This window comes from Ostrea edulis, chromosome 9, assembly GCF_947568905.1.
Source record: "Ostrea edulis chromosome 9, xbOstEdul1.1, whole genome shotgun sequence".
NCBI classification, from domain to species: Eukaryota; Metazoa; Mollusca; class Bivalvia; order Ostreida; family Ostreidae; genus Ostrea; species Ostrea edulis.
The window spans coordinates 52778249-52794600 of record NC_079172.1 but is presented as its reverse complement, the minus strand read 5'-3'; the positions used below and the strand labels follow the sequence as shown (position 1 = coordinate 52794600).

Sequence of the window (16352 nt, the reverse complement as noted above, 5' to 3'; positions counted from 1 at the left end):
AGCGTGTTATTTATAAAAATTAGTATGACCGTGAAGAGTGTTATTTATAAAAATTAGTATGACCGTGAAGCGTGTTATTTATAAAAATTAGTATGACCGTGAAGAGTGTTATTTATAAAAATTAGTATGACCGTGAAGAGTGTTATTTATAAAAATTAGTATGACCGTGAAGCGTGTTATTTATAAAAATTAGTATGACCATGAAGCGTGCACTGTGTTATTTATAAAAGTTACACCGGGAAGCGTGTTATTTATAAAAGTTACACGGTGAAGCGTATTATTTATAAAAGTTACACCGTGAAGCTTGTCATTTATAAAAGTTACACCGTGAAGCGTGTTACACCGTTTCAAAGCGTGTTATTTATAAAAGTATGACACCGGCGTGTTCAAGTGTTGCTTTTCATAACATTGTATTTTCAAATTCTACATGAAAGGTGAAGATAACGAGCAGTGATCAATCTTATAAATCCTATAAGCAATACAAAATAAATAGTTGGGCAAACACGGACCCCTGGACACATCGGAGGTGGGATCGGGTGCTGGAGGAGTAATCATCCCCTGTCGACTGGCCACATCCACCGTGAGTTGTATATCCTTTTCAGGTAAACGGATTTATTCGTAGTCAATATCAGTGTGCCAAGAACGGCTTAACAATCGGTATGAAATACGTCAGACATTTGACCCAATGATAGGTTGTATTGACGAACTAGATCGTTCATAACGACCATAGAATTTGCGAAATGCTTACTTCAATCGAGACTGTTGAAACCCCTGTACCATCAACTTGTTTGTCAGTAGCTTGCCTCGATTTAAAAACTGCCCATAAGCAGACCAAGCTCTAGATAGCGTATCGAATCGGCTGAGAAATATAAACACCATATGCAGGTGATAATGGAATATTGCTACATAAATATGGGAAGTTGACGACGGAGAAGCTGGAATCATCCCGTTTGTCATACAGTTGAGTTGTCAGTTTGACTTTAGTGTCTAATTTCAATAAAATATCTAAGTATGAAGCAGAAGTGGACGACTCTGTGGTGTCTTTTATTTCTAGCCCACAAGGATATATCGAATCGACATATGAATGAAATTATTATTGTTAATAGACAAAACGTTGAAGGCCACAGCAATACATGTATTTTCCTTTCTGTCGGAAAATTCTCAATCGTTAAAATAGTCGTACAATAGGCCTATTTATCAAGATCCATACACACATCTTTCACATATCATGAAGCTGTCATTTCAATTGGTCAAAGGTATCGAAGGGATTGATTGAATATTGTTTAACGCCCCCTTGAGAATATTTCATTCACATGGAGACGTCACCATTATATTAATTGTTGATGTCGTTGACAACTGTAGCCCCAAACCTAGCTGGGGAACTGTAGATCTCTGATCCGTCATGTGCAATATTTTTTTCCCAGAGCGCTATGTACAGTTCTGCAGCTACCCCAAAACAAGACATTGGAATGAGTAAGAAGTTTCCTAGCTGAAAGAACACAAGTCGTCGTCGATGGAGAAATATTACAACTAGCCAATGTTACATCAGGAGTACCCCAGGGCGCTGTCCTTGGGCCCCTATTATTACTAGCATACATTAACGATCTACCATCCAAAGTCACTTTGAACACCATCTAGAATAATTGCGAATGAGTGTATGCTATACGTACCATCAACACAGAGATAGACACAAGATCACTGCAAGAAGACCTGAACAAGTGGTAGGAATGGGAGAAGGACTGGATGATGAATTTCAACCCAGACAGATGTGAGGTCATCAGGATAACAAACAAAAGAAGGATTGTACCTGACCATGATGAGATTCATGGCCACATTCTACAAGAAACAGAACGAAATACCTTGGAGTGACAATTAATACTGACAGCAAGCTACCAAGGGGAACACATATGAATGATATGACTAAGAAGGCAAATAATACGACTACTTTCCTTAGCAGAAACATTGCCAGCTGCCCAGGGAAAATCAAGAAGCTGAGCTATGAGATCTTTGTTCGACCCCAAGTGGAATATGCTGCCGCATAGTGGGACAACTCCAACAAAACACAAAGAGGCTGTAGAAAGAGCTCAAAGAAGGGCAACCTGGTTCAGCATGAGTACTGGCCTATGTATTTATACTACATGGCTAACAGCACTTGCATGTGCTTTAGTGCCAATAAAAGAACTGAATATTTTTAATTACGCAGTTAGACACTTACATGAAATACAGAACCCCTTGAATGTGTCATTTCCTACAAGTACAGAGATATTCATTTTACTGCATCAGGTAACGCCTCGCTTGCTCAAGATAAATTGTACATTTTGAAGAAGGCAATTAAGACTGTTTTCAAATTACAAAAAGACAAAATTTCCATCTTTTTAAAAGATCTAACGTCAAAATTAAAATCAAGTGTGAGAATATGGTGTGAAATATACACTACAAACACTTCCATATTTTGCTTTTTTTCTTTTTTATAGAGAAATAACTCAAGCGCACTGAATATATTGACCATTTCTTGGGGGTTGGGTGTGCAACAGATCAAATAGAATACCCGAGAATAATATTTACATTTCCTATGTTTGTCTTGTCCATGCCGCATTATAGGCCTATAATGACAGTCATTTCCTCATTAATGCGATGCAGTTGTTAACAATACGCGTATGGATCTTGATAAATATGTAATACGTCTACTTCAATGGATGGGAATTCCAAAATGAAATTTAGAATTTTAGAATCATATTCTTAATAAATTTATCTTTTTTATCTATAAGTCTCTTGATAAAGATCTAAAATGACTCAGAGCGAACCGACATGGGACCGAACTAGCCTGGTACCCGAGGCCTTCCGATGTTCAAAGCTAGGGACCGAACTTGGCAAAGCGTTCAAATGTTGATCCCGAGGTAATAAGATAAAAATATGTAAATAAATGATTCCATGCAAATACGTGACATCCAGACTAAATTTTGGCAATATGAACTTTCCAATAAATTGATGAATAATCATGCTGATCCATTTTATTGCTTATATAAAAGAATAAACCGTTTCTGTTATGACATTTACCGTTTTTTTGTTGTTGTATAAACGCTATAATAAAGCCCGAGTGTTTCCGAGAAATAACAACAGAGCGTCTTTGACAACGTGCCCATGGAATGACCTAGGCACTATTAAAGGGTGGCCGACTTCAATTTCGAGGCAAAGATGTGAACAGAAAGTCCCACAGTACTAAGGTATTTGAAATATTTGCCTCGCTTCTTTCAATTTCACAAATAGATATATTAAACAGAGCAAAGCAAATGAAGATCGTTAGGGATCACCTCAGAGGGATCCAGAACTTCTGTTTGGATGAACGAGACAGCGGATCCAAGATTTTATGATGTGTGGTTTAAATTTTTCTCTCCATATACAATACCTAAACTTTTAATGAACCATTGATGTCGATACCTGTATTTTAATATTTATGTATCAAACTGAAAAATCTTAATAATCATTATCTGTTTTTGGTTTTTAAATCAACGTGCATTAATTAGACTATAGTTAAATGCAGATCTATCTATGTAACAGGTGCGAAATCAGTATATAATGTCATGTGCATGGATTGGCCTACGACATACAAGGCGAAATAGAAACTGTGATGATTTTTCAGAGTACAAGTTAATATCCACATTCACTATATATATAGGAAGATTTCATTATTACCATCAAGCTTTATATTACATGCAGTTTTTATTTGTCCTGGTTTATGACATCAAGAATATTCAGTTTTAAAACGTTTCTCAATGCATCACTTTAATTTGCCACTAATTGAAATAATTCCGTTCCCTTGGTTTTCAAATTTTATTTGAATTATTCCTTTATTCTAGACTTTTTTACTTGATTGCAATTCAAATTTATTGTTTAAGTACGGTATTTCCATAATGTTTATACGTACACATTCGAATATACTGTTGTTATGTATAAAATTGAATTTGTGGTCTACTTTTCATGGTTTTGGAATGTAAATAATCAGCTTTATACTGTTTTGATAGCAGAGAGAGAGAGAGGGGGGGGGGGGAGGGAGGGAGGGAGAGAGAGATTCAGTTGAAAGGTTCACATTAATTCCTAAACGATTCCAGTGAAGAGCCATCGTAAGGTGAAAGCACTTCAGAATAAATGTGAAAGTGCGATGGTTTGTTGTCATTACGAACGTCAAAGTGCGAGGGTCCCTCTCTTATAGAAACACGCTACGCCAAAGTGCGATGGTCCGCGTCATCAACACAGTCTACTGAGGGAGATCCGAGGGTCGATCGGCCACGGATGAAGAATAGCAAGCTCTCTTCAAGAAGTCCTTCCCCCGACTATGCTGATCGACTCTAAGAAGAGATGGACCCATCCACCACCTTTTGAAGGACCTAACCATCCCCGGGGTGTATCGCACTTTGGCGTGCCACACTATCGGTGTTTAACGCAGACCATCGCATTTTGGAGTTGGATTCTTACAAATATGCATATAGTATACTCCATCGGCTTTCTGGTATTATATATATATTCCAGTGGTTATATTCTTGTCACAACAACAGATCACAACATGATTTACACCTCCCTATACTTATAACTTACGATATGTATATTTTTTTCCAGATCTACCATGCCTTAAACGTAAAGATATCAGGGAGAACATTTGTGTTTAATGTAACAATGGCGTCGGATGCCATAAAGAACATAGGATTATCATCCCCAGGTGTGGAGAGAGAGAAACTAAACAAACTACTTAAGATTTTTGAGGATAAAGGATTTAACTTCGAAGACTCTAAAGTAGGTTGAATCAGTGTTGTTGGATATTGAAGTATAGTAGAATGTTTATTGAATTAAATAATTAATATTCAGAAATATCATGTAGGCCCCTCTTCTATCCCACACCAGCTTGGGAAAACATTAACAACATCCCCCATATCATAAACTTCTATCATATCTTAGAGTCCTGTGGAATTCGGATATTTTGTCTTGATATTGGACTGCTGTGCCAATTTGTCTTCAATACTTTCATCCATAAAGCATACGGACTGGAACATACCGTAGTCAGGGGCATAGTATATTTCACAAATACATCTTTATGCTTGTTTATTTTATTTTTTTTAAAAATTAAAAATAGTTTATTCCGTCTATATTGATCTTTTATTTTTACCTTAATTAAGTTTACATTTCTTTCAAGTTTGTTTGAAGGATAGTTTAAAAATACATTATCTTGCTTTGAATTTATATGTTTCTAAACAACAAATATATTATTCCTTCCAAGATTTGAATACAATTTTTAGTTTTAGAAAATATAAAGGATGTTCCGTATGGTTTGTGTGTATTTATAATGACATTTATTAGTTGATGATGATAAAAATTGAATTCAGTGTTAAAAAAATTTGTTGCAAAGTGTTTGCATTTTCATATCTTAGGCTAACCAAGTATTTAAAACAAACCCATGTGTATATGTCACTGCAGTTGTATAATGTTTACAGCCCCCGCAAGATCTGAAGTGTGTATGTATACTAGTTATCCATAATGGATTTTTACAGACTTGTTCTATTTCTACATCACATGCTTAATAAAATATTTTCAATTTAATGAATCTGTTAAACTCTTCATTTAACCGATCACTGATTGTTTGTTATCACAACTTGTGTTTAGTTTCGTAGGGATTTCTTCAAAAGGTTTCACTGCATTTGATAAAGTTGTTTTGGTCACTGCACTCCCTATGCAATTGGTTGTCGTCCGTCGTCGTGCCTTAACAATTGAACATTTTTAGCTTCTTCTTGATAACTACTATACCAATTCTTTTCAAATTTGGTATGAAGAATATTTTTGGATAAGGGGGCATAAATTGTGAATTTCAGAACTTCCGCACTCCTTGGGCCTCAGGGGCGGGACAAAAACTGACAAAAATTAACTAATTTTTGAAAATCTTCTTCTCTACAACCGCACATGTGTAAGACAAACTAAATGCATAGTGATGTTGAGCGGAAAGGCGTCTACCAAATTTGTAAATTTTATGATTCCCGGGGTAGGGGTTCTGACTCCAGGGCGAGGCCAAAGTTAGTAGATAGTTTTTACGTGTAAAACATTTGAATAACATCTTTAGTGCTATTGGTACTAAATTGAAACTAAATGTATTTAGAAAGAGCAGGTAGTCCTCTACTAAAATTGTAAATTTGATGACCACAGGGGTAGGGGTTTGGTTTCAGGGTGGTGCCAATATTATTTTAATGATTTGAAGGACTTCTTTAAGTTTGCTGATGCCATATAAAATCTAAATACATATTTAGGAATAGCAGAAAAGGATGTAGAAAAAATCGTGAATTTTGCAATCCCAGGGATTTGACTCTAGGATGGGTCCAAATTAGTCATATCGCTTAATGTTAATACATATGTTATATTATGTAAAGCCTTTCATCAGTGTATGCACTTTTGAGGGCATTGAAATTTTAAGAACACATCTTGTTTTATACTGTTGCTGAATATTAGAATTTAGCTTATACATTCAGAACAGGCAATTTTTTTTTCTAGATTTCATTGCCCTTGGGACTAGTGATACTTTTAACTAGTATTCAGGTGACCGATATGGCTCGTGGGCCTCTTGTTTTTCAATAGCAGTGAAATTTTATTACAACGAAAAACTACGCTGTCTTTATAGCGTTTAAAAATTAACGTGTGCCGCTTTTCCTTCATCACTTTACTCATTGTCTAACTTCGACAAATTAATGAATTATTCGTGTTCTGTTTTGTTTTTGTTTTTTAGTAAAACAAAATATGAACATTTGCTTGTTGTAGACATTTAATAGACACAATTGATATTAATTATTCCAATATCTTGTAGTATTGATTGAAAATGTTGGACAATAAAAATTGCCTTGTATTTCTCGCTGGAAGATTAAATGGTAATAAACTGCAGTATCACTTATATCAAGAGACCTGGCTGGATTTTATTTCAGCTTTTGTAGGAATAGCTTGATATTACCCGAGTCAAGAGTGCTCCACAAACGGATGATGGCAAAAAAATCAATCTCCTTAAACTAAAATCGCAGAAGTGTCGATTTTCGCCCCAACCAGCGAACAACCAAAAAAAAATCAATATACGGTGTCGTGATTTGACTTAGTAAATAGATCTAATTCCACCAACAACAAAAAATACAGTGCATAAGTTTGTGTTAATGAGCTGATTTATCAATTTCAAATTAATATTTTATAATTAATTTGCAATGCCTATTTTATACTAACCTCTATATTTATCTTAAATTCTTTACTTTTCTTTTAACACTTGAGTATATTACTGTACTAGTTGTAAAGAGATTTGAAAGGCATTGTGAGAGGTATATATATACATAAGAAGACAACTACATATACTTTGACAAAAGTTATTAACTCACTTTTAAATTTGTCTTTGGTTGTCATTTTGCAGTGATTAAATACCAAAAGCAAAATCAGTGGCGTAGCTTCCATTGAGGCAACCGAGGCAGCTGCCTCGGTAAAAAAAACACCTTTTACGTTGTTAAAATGTCGATAGCTTCTGTACATGTAGTAAAATTCATACCAGTAATTTGGACATTGCATCACTTGCTGTGGTCCACGTTCTGAGTATATGGACATGGACATGAATTTTTTTTTTTTTTTTTTTTTTTTTTTTTTTTTACATGTAATTGAATAGGAATTCATTCAATTGAATCCATCAGGTTGGGGGGGGGGTGTTGTTGTTAAAAAAAAAAGACGCACATTGTCCCGGATCTATTTTTCGAACTTCAGGCATTGGGACACGCTTTAGATTAATGAATGAATAATTGTCGAGAAGAATGAGAGATTAGTAACTGCATTTGCGCAGCAGTCAACTGTACTAAAAAGAGTAACTTGAAGTGATGATAAGCGAGACGTTTCGGTACTGTAATCAATATACAAATACAATGTGGTGTGAATATATTTATGCTTAGAACAGGATACATTGCAGGTATACAATCATCGTTCGATAAATTGAAAGGAAAATAAACAATGACTCAGTGTATCAAATATTATCTATATTAATATAATTGTTATTTATTTATTTATTTATGACGATGGGGACAGATTGCTGTTAAAGCCCACTGGTAATATTTCATTTTCATTCAATAGAGGCGCGTTCGTTTCAACAGCTCAGCAGACGACAGTGAAAAGTCAACAAAACTTACACAAAGAGTGAACACTTTTTACGTTGATTCATGGCCAGAAGTCCAGCTCAACAAAGGTAATTGAGAGAGAGAGAGAGAGAGAGAGAGAGAGAGAGAGAGAGAGAGATTCTCCCAGTCTCTATCCGCCTTTTTCTAAGAAACTCTTTAATATGTTGTCTGAATTTGTTTCTGCTGTATATAATGATATATGCCAGATCATCTGCTACTACCCCCACCCCCACCCCCCAGTTTTACCTTGTTCATCCTTTGTGCGCGCATTAATTCTAATTGGAGGGAAATTTTCAAGTCGAAGCGCCCCCCCCCCCCCCCCATTCACAAGGACACATAACATCACCCCGGAATATTATTCAATTCATCCACCCTTAATACAATTTCATAGAGAGTGATCATTTATACACTCATTGTTGCATGCGCTTGGCTGCATACATTTTAATGAGCGTTATAAATATTTTACCACCGGAAACATATAACTGAATTTCCATTAGGCCTATGTTTTCTCATTTCTTAACCTAATATTTTATTTAAAAGGACATTTGAGACCAAGGAAAATAATAAGTACAAATATAAAATTCCTTTTAAAAAATAAAAAATAGGACTTGTAAATTTTCTATTTTGTTCAAAAGCTACCTATATAACTTAATAAAGATTCCCCCGCTGTTTTGGGCTTAATTCAGAAATCATGGGAATAAATTACATTCCATTGATGAATTCCATTCATTTTACTTATAAAAACATAAATCTAGTATTCATTTTCATCATCTTTGAAAAAAGTTTGTTAGTACCTAGTATCTTTTGAAAATCAAAATTAACAGTGGTTGTTCACAAAAGATGAGAAATAAACGATTTGGTCCATTTCTATATTGCATGCGCATTAGGTAGTCTAGCATGTGTGAACGGAACCGGCAAAAACCTGTACAGTATAATGAACCAATTGTCAATAGCAAATGGCTCGTGTAAAAATATCAATATTTTGATACCTTGTAATTCTAATACCTCGTAAAAGTACCATTTGAGCTTATTGACAGAATTGATGAATTGCAATTGTGCTTTTCCCCGCTCTCCCACTTAATTTGTGCTGGATCCTCTCAGTGTTGGGGAAATATCAGGAATGAGATTTCATGACCCGCAAAAATGGGTAAATCCGTTTGCGTGCAATTGACGTGTGGCTCTCCATTTTCCAGGACAAAAAAAAATGGACTTTTGAATAAAATATCTGATTCAATGATTTGCATCCGGCTCGCTATAGTAATTTTCTCATTGAAATGTATCGGAATTTGTGATAGTGGTCAATTATTCTAATTGAAATTTATAGATTGACTTTAAAGATGGTGCACAGTAGCGTCATTTCGTTTCTTACCTTGTGTACATTTGATATATTTGTGTTTGGATTTTTAAAATGACAGAGATTTCGTTGATTCTTCCTTCAGATGGAACTTTGGTTCGTCCTAGATCAGGAAGAACTCTAGGAGGGACACCTATTACAATTCACACAGCCACGGTGAGACTTATGTTTGTCAGCAAAAGTTTTGGCAAAAGCGTTAAATTACATACTTCTACATGGCTAGGGAATGACCAGGAAACAGAAATAGACTCAAGTTAATTAATTTAACTTAAAAATTTCAATAAATTGAAGCATAAAGTTTGTTATTCACAGCACTCTGGTGATTTGATCTTACAAAACATTCTATCACTAACTGTATATATTGAACTGTACGATGTAAGCGCGGTGTACATTGGACTGTTTGACTGTACGATGTTAGCGCGATGCACATTGGACTGTTTGACTGTACGATGTTAGTGCGGTGTACATTGGACTGTTTATTAACTGTACGATGTTAGCGCGGTGTATATTGGACTGTTTATTAACTGTTTGACTGTACGATGTTAGCGCGGTGTACATTGGACTGTTTGACTGTACGATGTTAGCGCGGTGTACATTGGACTGTATATTAACTGTACGATGTTAGCGAGGTGTACATTGGACTGTTTATTAACTGTTTGACTGTACGATGTTAGCGCGGTGTACATTGGACTGTATATTAACTGTTCGATGTTAGCGCGATGTACATTGGACTGTTTGACTGTATGATGTTAGCGCGATGTACACTGGACTGTTTATTAACTGTACGATGTTAGTGCGGTGTACATTGGACTGTTTATTAACTGTACGATGTTAGCGCGGTGTACATTGGATTGTTTGAATGTACGATGTAAGCGCGGTGTACATTGGACTGTTTGACTGTACGATGTTAGCGCGGTGTACATTGGACTGTTTAGCTGTATGATGTTAGCATGGTGTACATTGGACTGTTTACTAACTGTACGATGTTAGCGCGGTGTACATTGGACTGTTTGACTGTACGATGTTAGCGCGGTGTACATTGGACTGTTTATTAACTGTACGATGTTAGCGCGGTGTACATTGGACTGTTTATTAACTGTACGATGTTAACGCAGTGTACACTGGACTGTTTGACTGTACGATGTTAGCGCGGTGTACATTGGACTGTTTGACTGTATGATGTTAGCGCGATGTACATTGGACTGTTTATTAACTGTACGATGTTAGTGCGGTGTACATTGGACTGTTTATTAACTGTACGATGTTAGCGCGGTGTACATTGGATTGTTTGAATGTACGATGTAAGCGCGGTGTACATTGGACTGTTTAGCTGTATGATGTTAGCACGGTGTACATTGGACTGTTTACTAACTGTACGATGTTAGCGCGGTGTACATTGGACTGTTTGACTGTACGATGTTAGCGCGGTGTACATTGGACTGTTTATTAACTGTACGATGTTAGCGCGGTGTACATTGGACTGTTTATTAACTGTACGATGTTAACGCAGTGTACACTGGACTGTTTGACTGTACGATGTTAGCGCGGTGTACATTGGACTGTTTGACTGTACGATGTTAGCGCGATGTACATTGGACTGTATATTAACTGTTCGATGTTAGCGCTATGTACATTGGACTGTTTGACTGTATGATGTTAGCGCGGTGTACATTGGACTGTTTACTAACTGTACGATGTTAGCGCGGTGTACATTGGACTGTTTAGCTGTATGATGTTAGCGCGGTGTACATTGGACTGTTTACTAACTGTATGATGTTAGCGCGGTATACATGTATATTGGAATGTTTGACTAACTTTACAATGAACATTGTATTTTGTAGAAATCATTGAGAATATTAGGTCTGACGTACCATGTTGATCGAAAAAAAAGTTGAAATAAGATTTAGCATTTTTAGCTCACATGAGCTGAAAGCTCTCGAGAGTTATTCTGATCACCTTTTGTCTGTCCGTAAATTTTCCTCATTTTCATCTTCTCCAGAACCACTGAGCCAATTTCAAACTTGGTGCAAATCATCCTAGGGTGAAGGGGATTTAAGTTTGTTCAAATGAAGGGTCATGCCCCTTCAAAGGGGAGATAATCACGAAAATCCAAAAACAAGGTGGGGTCATTTAAAAATCTTCTCAAGAAACGCTGGACCAGGAAACTTCAAATTTACATGAAAGTTTCCTGACAGGAGTGAGTGTGTGTGTGTGGGGGGGGGGGGGGGGGGGGTGTAGGTTGGGGCCACAATAGGGGATCAAAGTTTTACATACAAATATAAAGGGAAAATCTTTAAGAATCTTCTTCTCAAGAACCAATGAGCCAGAAAAGTTTACGTTTACATGAAAGTTTCCTGACATAGTGCATATTCAAGTCTGTTCAAATCATGGCCTCCAAGCGTGGGCCACAATTGGGGATCAAAGTTTTACATGGAAATGTATAGGGAAAATCTTTAAAAATCTTTTTTTCAAAAATCACAGGGCCAGAAAAGTGGGAATTTATATGAAAGCTTCCTGACATAGAGTAGATCCAAGTTTGAGCAATTCATAGTCCCCAAGGGTAGGGTGGGACCATAATAGGGGATCAAAGTGTTATATGCTGATATATAGGGGAAAATCTCTAAAATATCTCTTGAACTATTTAAACTAGGGCTGTCATATTTTGTACATACATTCCTCCTTACAGAAAGACCTTTCTGATGATGCAATGGTGCGTTATCTTTGTGACCTTGACCTGAACGGTTGACCTTCTTTTAATAAAAATCTTCTCTGTATATGTTTGCATTTGATTTTTTTTTTATAAACATGCAGTCTTTTAAAACATCTGTACTAGATAAATATTAAGATATAAGTAATCAAAAATTTGACTTAATTCTATTCTCAGTTTATGGTATTGGATTCTGTTCAATTATATATCCTGAAGGTAGATCTTTCATATTTTGTACCGGTATGTATATTTCTTATGGCACAACAGTTAATTTCATATCATGACATTTGACCTTGTGGCCTTGAACTCGGAGTTTGGCATACTTTCAAGAAAACACCACCTATCAAATTTGTCCGGAGCTATTGGGTCTGTCATTTTTGTGTGTACATTTTTTATGGCAAGACCTTATTTTGTGAAGTTTAACCTTTTGATCTTAACCTGTGAGTTGAACCTACTTTAGAAAAAACTGACCTATTCAATATCTCGTGTCAGAACAATTTAGGATAGATCTTTCATATTTTGTACATTAACTTCTTATGACAACACCTTTTATTTCATACTTTAACCTTTGACCTTATGACCTTGAGATTTGACCTATTTTAAAGAAAATGTAACATGTTAAATATTTTTAGTAGTATTCAAGGTAGGGCTTCATCATTGTAGATAGATTCTTTATGACAAGACAAACTTGTGGCACAATCATTTTTGATCTTGTGATCTTGACCTACTTTCTTAAAACCTGACCTAATCAATATCTCCTGAACCATGTAAGGTAAAGTTTTTATATTTTGTGTATAAAATTTTATAACAAGACCTTGATTTATTTCAATGTTTGACCTTGTGACCTTGACCTGGAAGTTTACTCTACTTTTAATAAAGATCTTACCTATTCAATATTTCAACTATTTAAGATAGAGATTTCATATTTTGTAAGTAGATTTCTTATTGCAAGGTCTTTCGTATCATCCCATGATCTATGACCTTGTGACATTGGTCTCATCCAGAACAGCAAGATCATGTTAGTTGTATTGGTGTTGAGGCAATTCTGTGTTATGTGAATTCAATTCATTTTCAGTTATGTTGTAATCTTTCGGGGCTAGGTTTGGACCACAATATGGGATCAAAAATTTTCATGGGAATAAAGATTGATAAAGAAATCTTTTAAAAATCACAACTGCTGAATAATGGCAGTAGCAAGGTGATTCAGGTGAGCGATGTGGCCCGTGGGACTCTAGTACCATCCTCTTACCACCATTCTTTCTCTAAAGTCGTGCTATTATTTTACAGTTGGTTAGAGAAATCGTTCACGGTTCCTCGGTCCACTCCTTCTGTCGAGAATGGAAAAAGTCCTCGTTCATATTTCAGGACCATTCCAGTCCCTACCCATGGGGATTACAAACCCAGAGGGTAAGGCACTTCTCTTCTTCCCTAAAGTTTCAATGACTCGACGTGTGTATTTGTTTACTGGCTTTCTTCCAATTCACTCTTTCAGAAAACTTCGACACACGTAAGGAAAATAAAGTTGATGTTGGGCGGGGCGATGCATGTATACAATTAGTAAATGTAGGAAAGTTGATGTTGGGCGGGGCGATGTATGTATACAATTAGTAAATGTAGGGAAGTTGATGTTGGGCGGGGCGATGCATGTATACAATTAGTAAATGTAGGGAAGTTGATGTTGGGCGGGGCGATGTATGTATACAATTAGTAAATGTAGGGAAGTTGATGTTGGGCGGGGCGATGTATGTATACAATTAGTAAATGTAGGGAAGTTGATGTTGGGCGGGGCGATGCATGTATACAATTAGTAAATGTAGGGAAGTTGATGTTGGGCGGGGCGATGTATGTATACAATTAGTAAATGTAGGGAAGTTGATGTTGGGCGGGGCGATGTATGTATACAATTAGTAAATTTCGGGAAACTAGTCTTTACATTTTATAAACAGGATGAAAACTCATCATTGATATTGAGAAAACGCTGCTTTATCATTCGTTTGGTCTTCACAATTATGTTCTCTATATATACACTGCACAGTATGAAATATCTATTACAAAATCCTGAACAGAGGGAATAAAAATGCCGTAAACGTTTTTATTCATGGAAATTTAATCACAGCTAAATATGATTCCTATTTTCATCTATAATTTGTGCTGGGAACTTATAATTTGTTAAACACGCGATACGTTGAAGGAATGATACCCCAGCATTTTACGGTCAGTAAATTGCTTTCGGTCTTTTTTGGTTTCTCTGTTTGAGCACATGTATTAACGTCCCACTATAGATTAACTACGTCAGAGGCTCAATTGGCTAGTTACAAACTGTGAAATATCTAGAAAAGAGTAAATTATATTACAACAAAATGAAATTATAACAACAATAACAATAATTGTATACGTTTTTCTAAATAAAATGCCATGAAATGAAGTAGTTATGACACAGATGAGACACCACACGTAGGGGATTATCTTATCACGGAAGTTTTCTTTGTGAATGGTTTGTATCAATATTCAAGGAATTAGCCATGTATCCCCAAACATGGTTAATTACACTGTACAAAGCAGCTATGTTTGTTTCAAATTGCTGACTGACAAGCATGGAGAAATTTAGAAAATGGAGTATAACACCTAAAGTATATAGATGTTTATCTGTAACATCAATGGTGTGCAGACAAAAGAAGAAGAAAAAAACACAACTTTTTTTGGTCTTGCTCTTAATATCATATATAAGTTTCATTTAAACATATATTAAGTTTTTCTTATTTATGAATTAAGAGTATTCTACTACTGAAGTAATTTTTGCTTCCTGGAGAAAAAAAAAATACACGAGCTAATTTGCTTAATTAGAATTCTGTGACCTCACTTGAACAGTACACTGCATACATAAACGGAACGTTACTTCCGGCTGCTTATGCCGGGTGTCACAAAAGTGTAATTAAGGGAATAAAGTTTTAAAAACACAATGATATTATTTATTAGACAGTGTTTTGTATCTTGCATTTTAGCATCTTAAACAAATTGTTGACTTGTTCATACATTAACTGCACAGCAGTCCATCCCTTAGTAATCTTCGACTATCTCCGGAATCAACAACTGAGGAGAAAAAGGCGAAAGTTAATGGGGTCGAGGATCGTTTCCAATTACGTTTTCTAAAAGCAATTAAACAATATATATCGTAAAATTTGTGCTTTAATAACATGCGTTACACATTCATTTTAAGGTATAGAAGACAATGTACATTTATTGCATGATAGTAAGGGAGATATAAAGATCTATTCACCCATGAGAAGTCTTGATTGCCGTCATTATGCCAGTATTTAGTAGCATTGTAAGATTAGCGATCATGGCTTCTCGAACATTTAGCAAGGGGTCAGTCGCTGTTTGTCAGTCATGGAACTTGCATGTATTTCCCCTTTGATTTACTTATTTAGAGTAAGTATGTGTTCATTTGGTACCGGAAAATAATGCCTCATATAGCAGATTATCATATTGTATGACAAACGGGATGATTTCAGCTTCTCCATCGTCAACTTCCCATATTTATGTAGCAATATTCCATTATCACCTGCATATGGTGTTTATATATCTCAACTGATTCGATATGCAAGAGCTTGTTTTGCGTATAGTCGGTTTTTAAATCGAGGTAAGCTACTGACAAACAAGTTTATGGTACAGGGGTTTCAACAGTCTCGATTGAAGTAAGCATTTCGCAAATTCTATGGTCGTTATAACGATCTAGTTCGTCAATACAATCTATCATTGGGTCAAATGCTATCTAATGTGTTTCATACCGATTGTTAAGCCGTTCTTGGCACACTGATTTTGACTGCGGATAACTCTGTTTACCTGATCGGGATATAGAGCTCACGGCGGGTGTGACCGGTCGACAGGGGATGCTTACTCCTCCTAGGCACCTGATCCCACCTCTGGTGTGTCCAGGAGTCCGTGTTTGCCCAACTATCTATTTCGTATTGCTTATAGGAGTTATGAGATTGATCGCTGTTCGTTATCTTCACCTTTATAGGAGTTATGAGATTGATCGCTGTTCGTTATCTTCACCTTTATAGGAGTTATGAGATTGATCGCTGTTCGTTATCTTCACCTTTATAGGAGTTATGAGATTGATCGC

General features: G+C 36.0%; 1 protein-coding gene across 3 annotated transcripts in view; it reads left to right on the top strand.

Moving 5' to 3' along the window:
* The first annotated feature begins 3074 nt into the window (after nucleotides 1-3074).
* Nucleotides 3075-16352, top strand: part of LOC125659256 (inactive ubiquitin carboxyl-terminal hydrolase MINDY-4B-like) — a 30400-nt gene continuing 17122 nt past the window's right edge. For 2 of the 3 annotated variants that reach the window (XM_048890862.2, XM_048890860.2), the window contains exons 1-6: nucleotides 3075-3224; nucleotides 4615-4788; nucleotides 5484-5504; nucleotides 8122-8233; nucleotides 9605-9675; nucleotides 13514-13633. In XM_048890862.2, the coding sequence (XP_048746819.1) occupies nucleotides 4672-4788; nucleotides 5484-5504; nucleotides 8122-8233; nucleotides 9605-9675; nucleotides 13514-13633 (441 nt within the window). In that variant the 5' untranslated portion in view covers nucleotides 3075-3224; nucleotides 4615-4671. The remainder of the gene's footprint in view (nucleotides 3225-4614; nucleotides 4789-5483; nucleotides 5505-8121; nucleotides 8234-9604; nucleotides 9676-13513; nucleotides 13634-16352) is intronic. The other variant, XM_048890861.2, reaches the window with a different exon arrangement.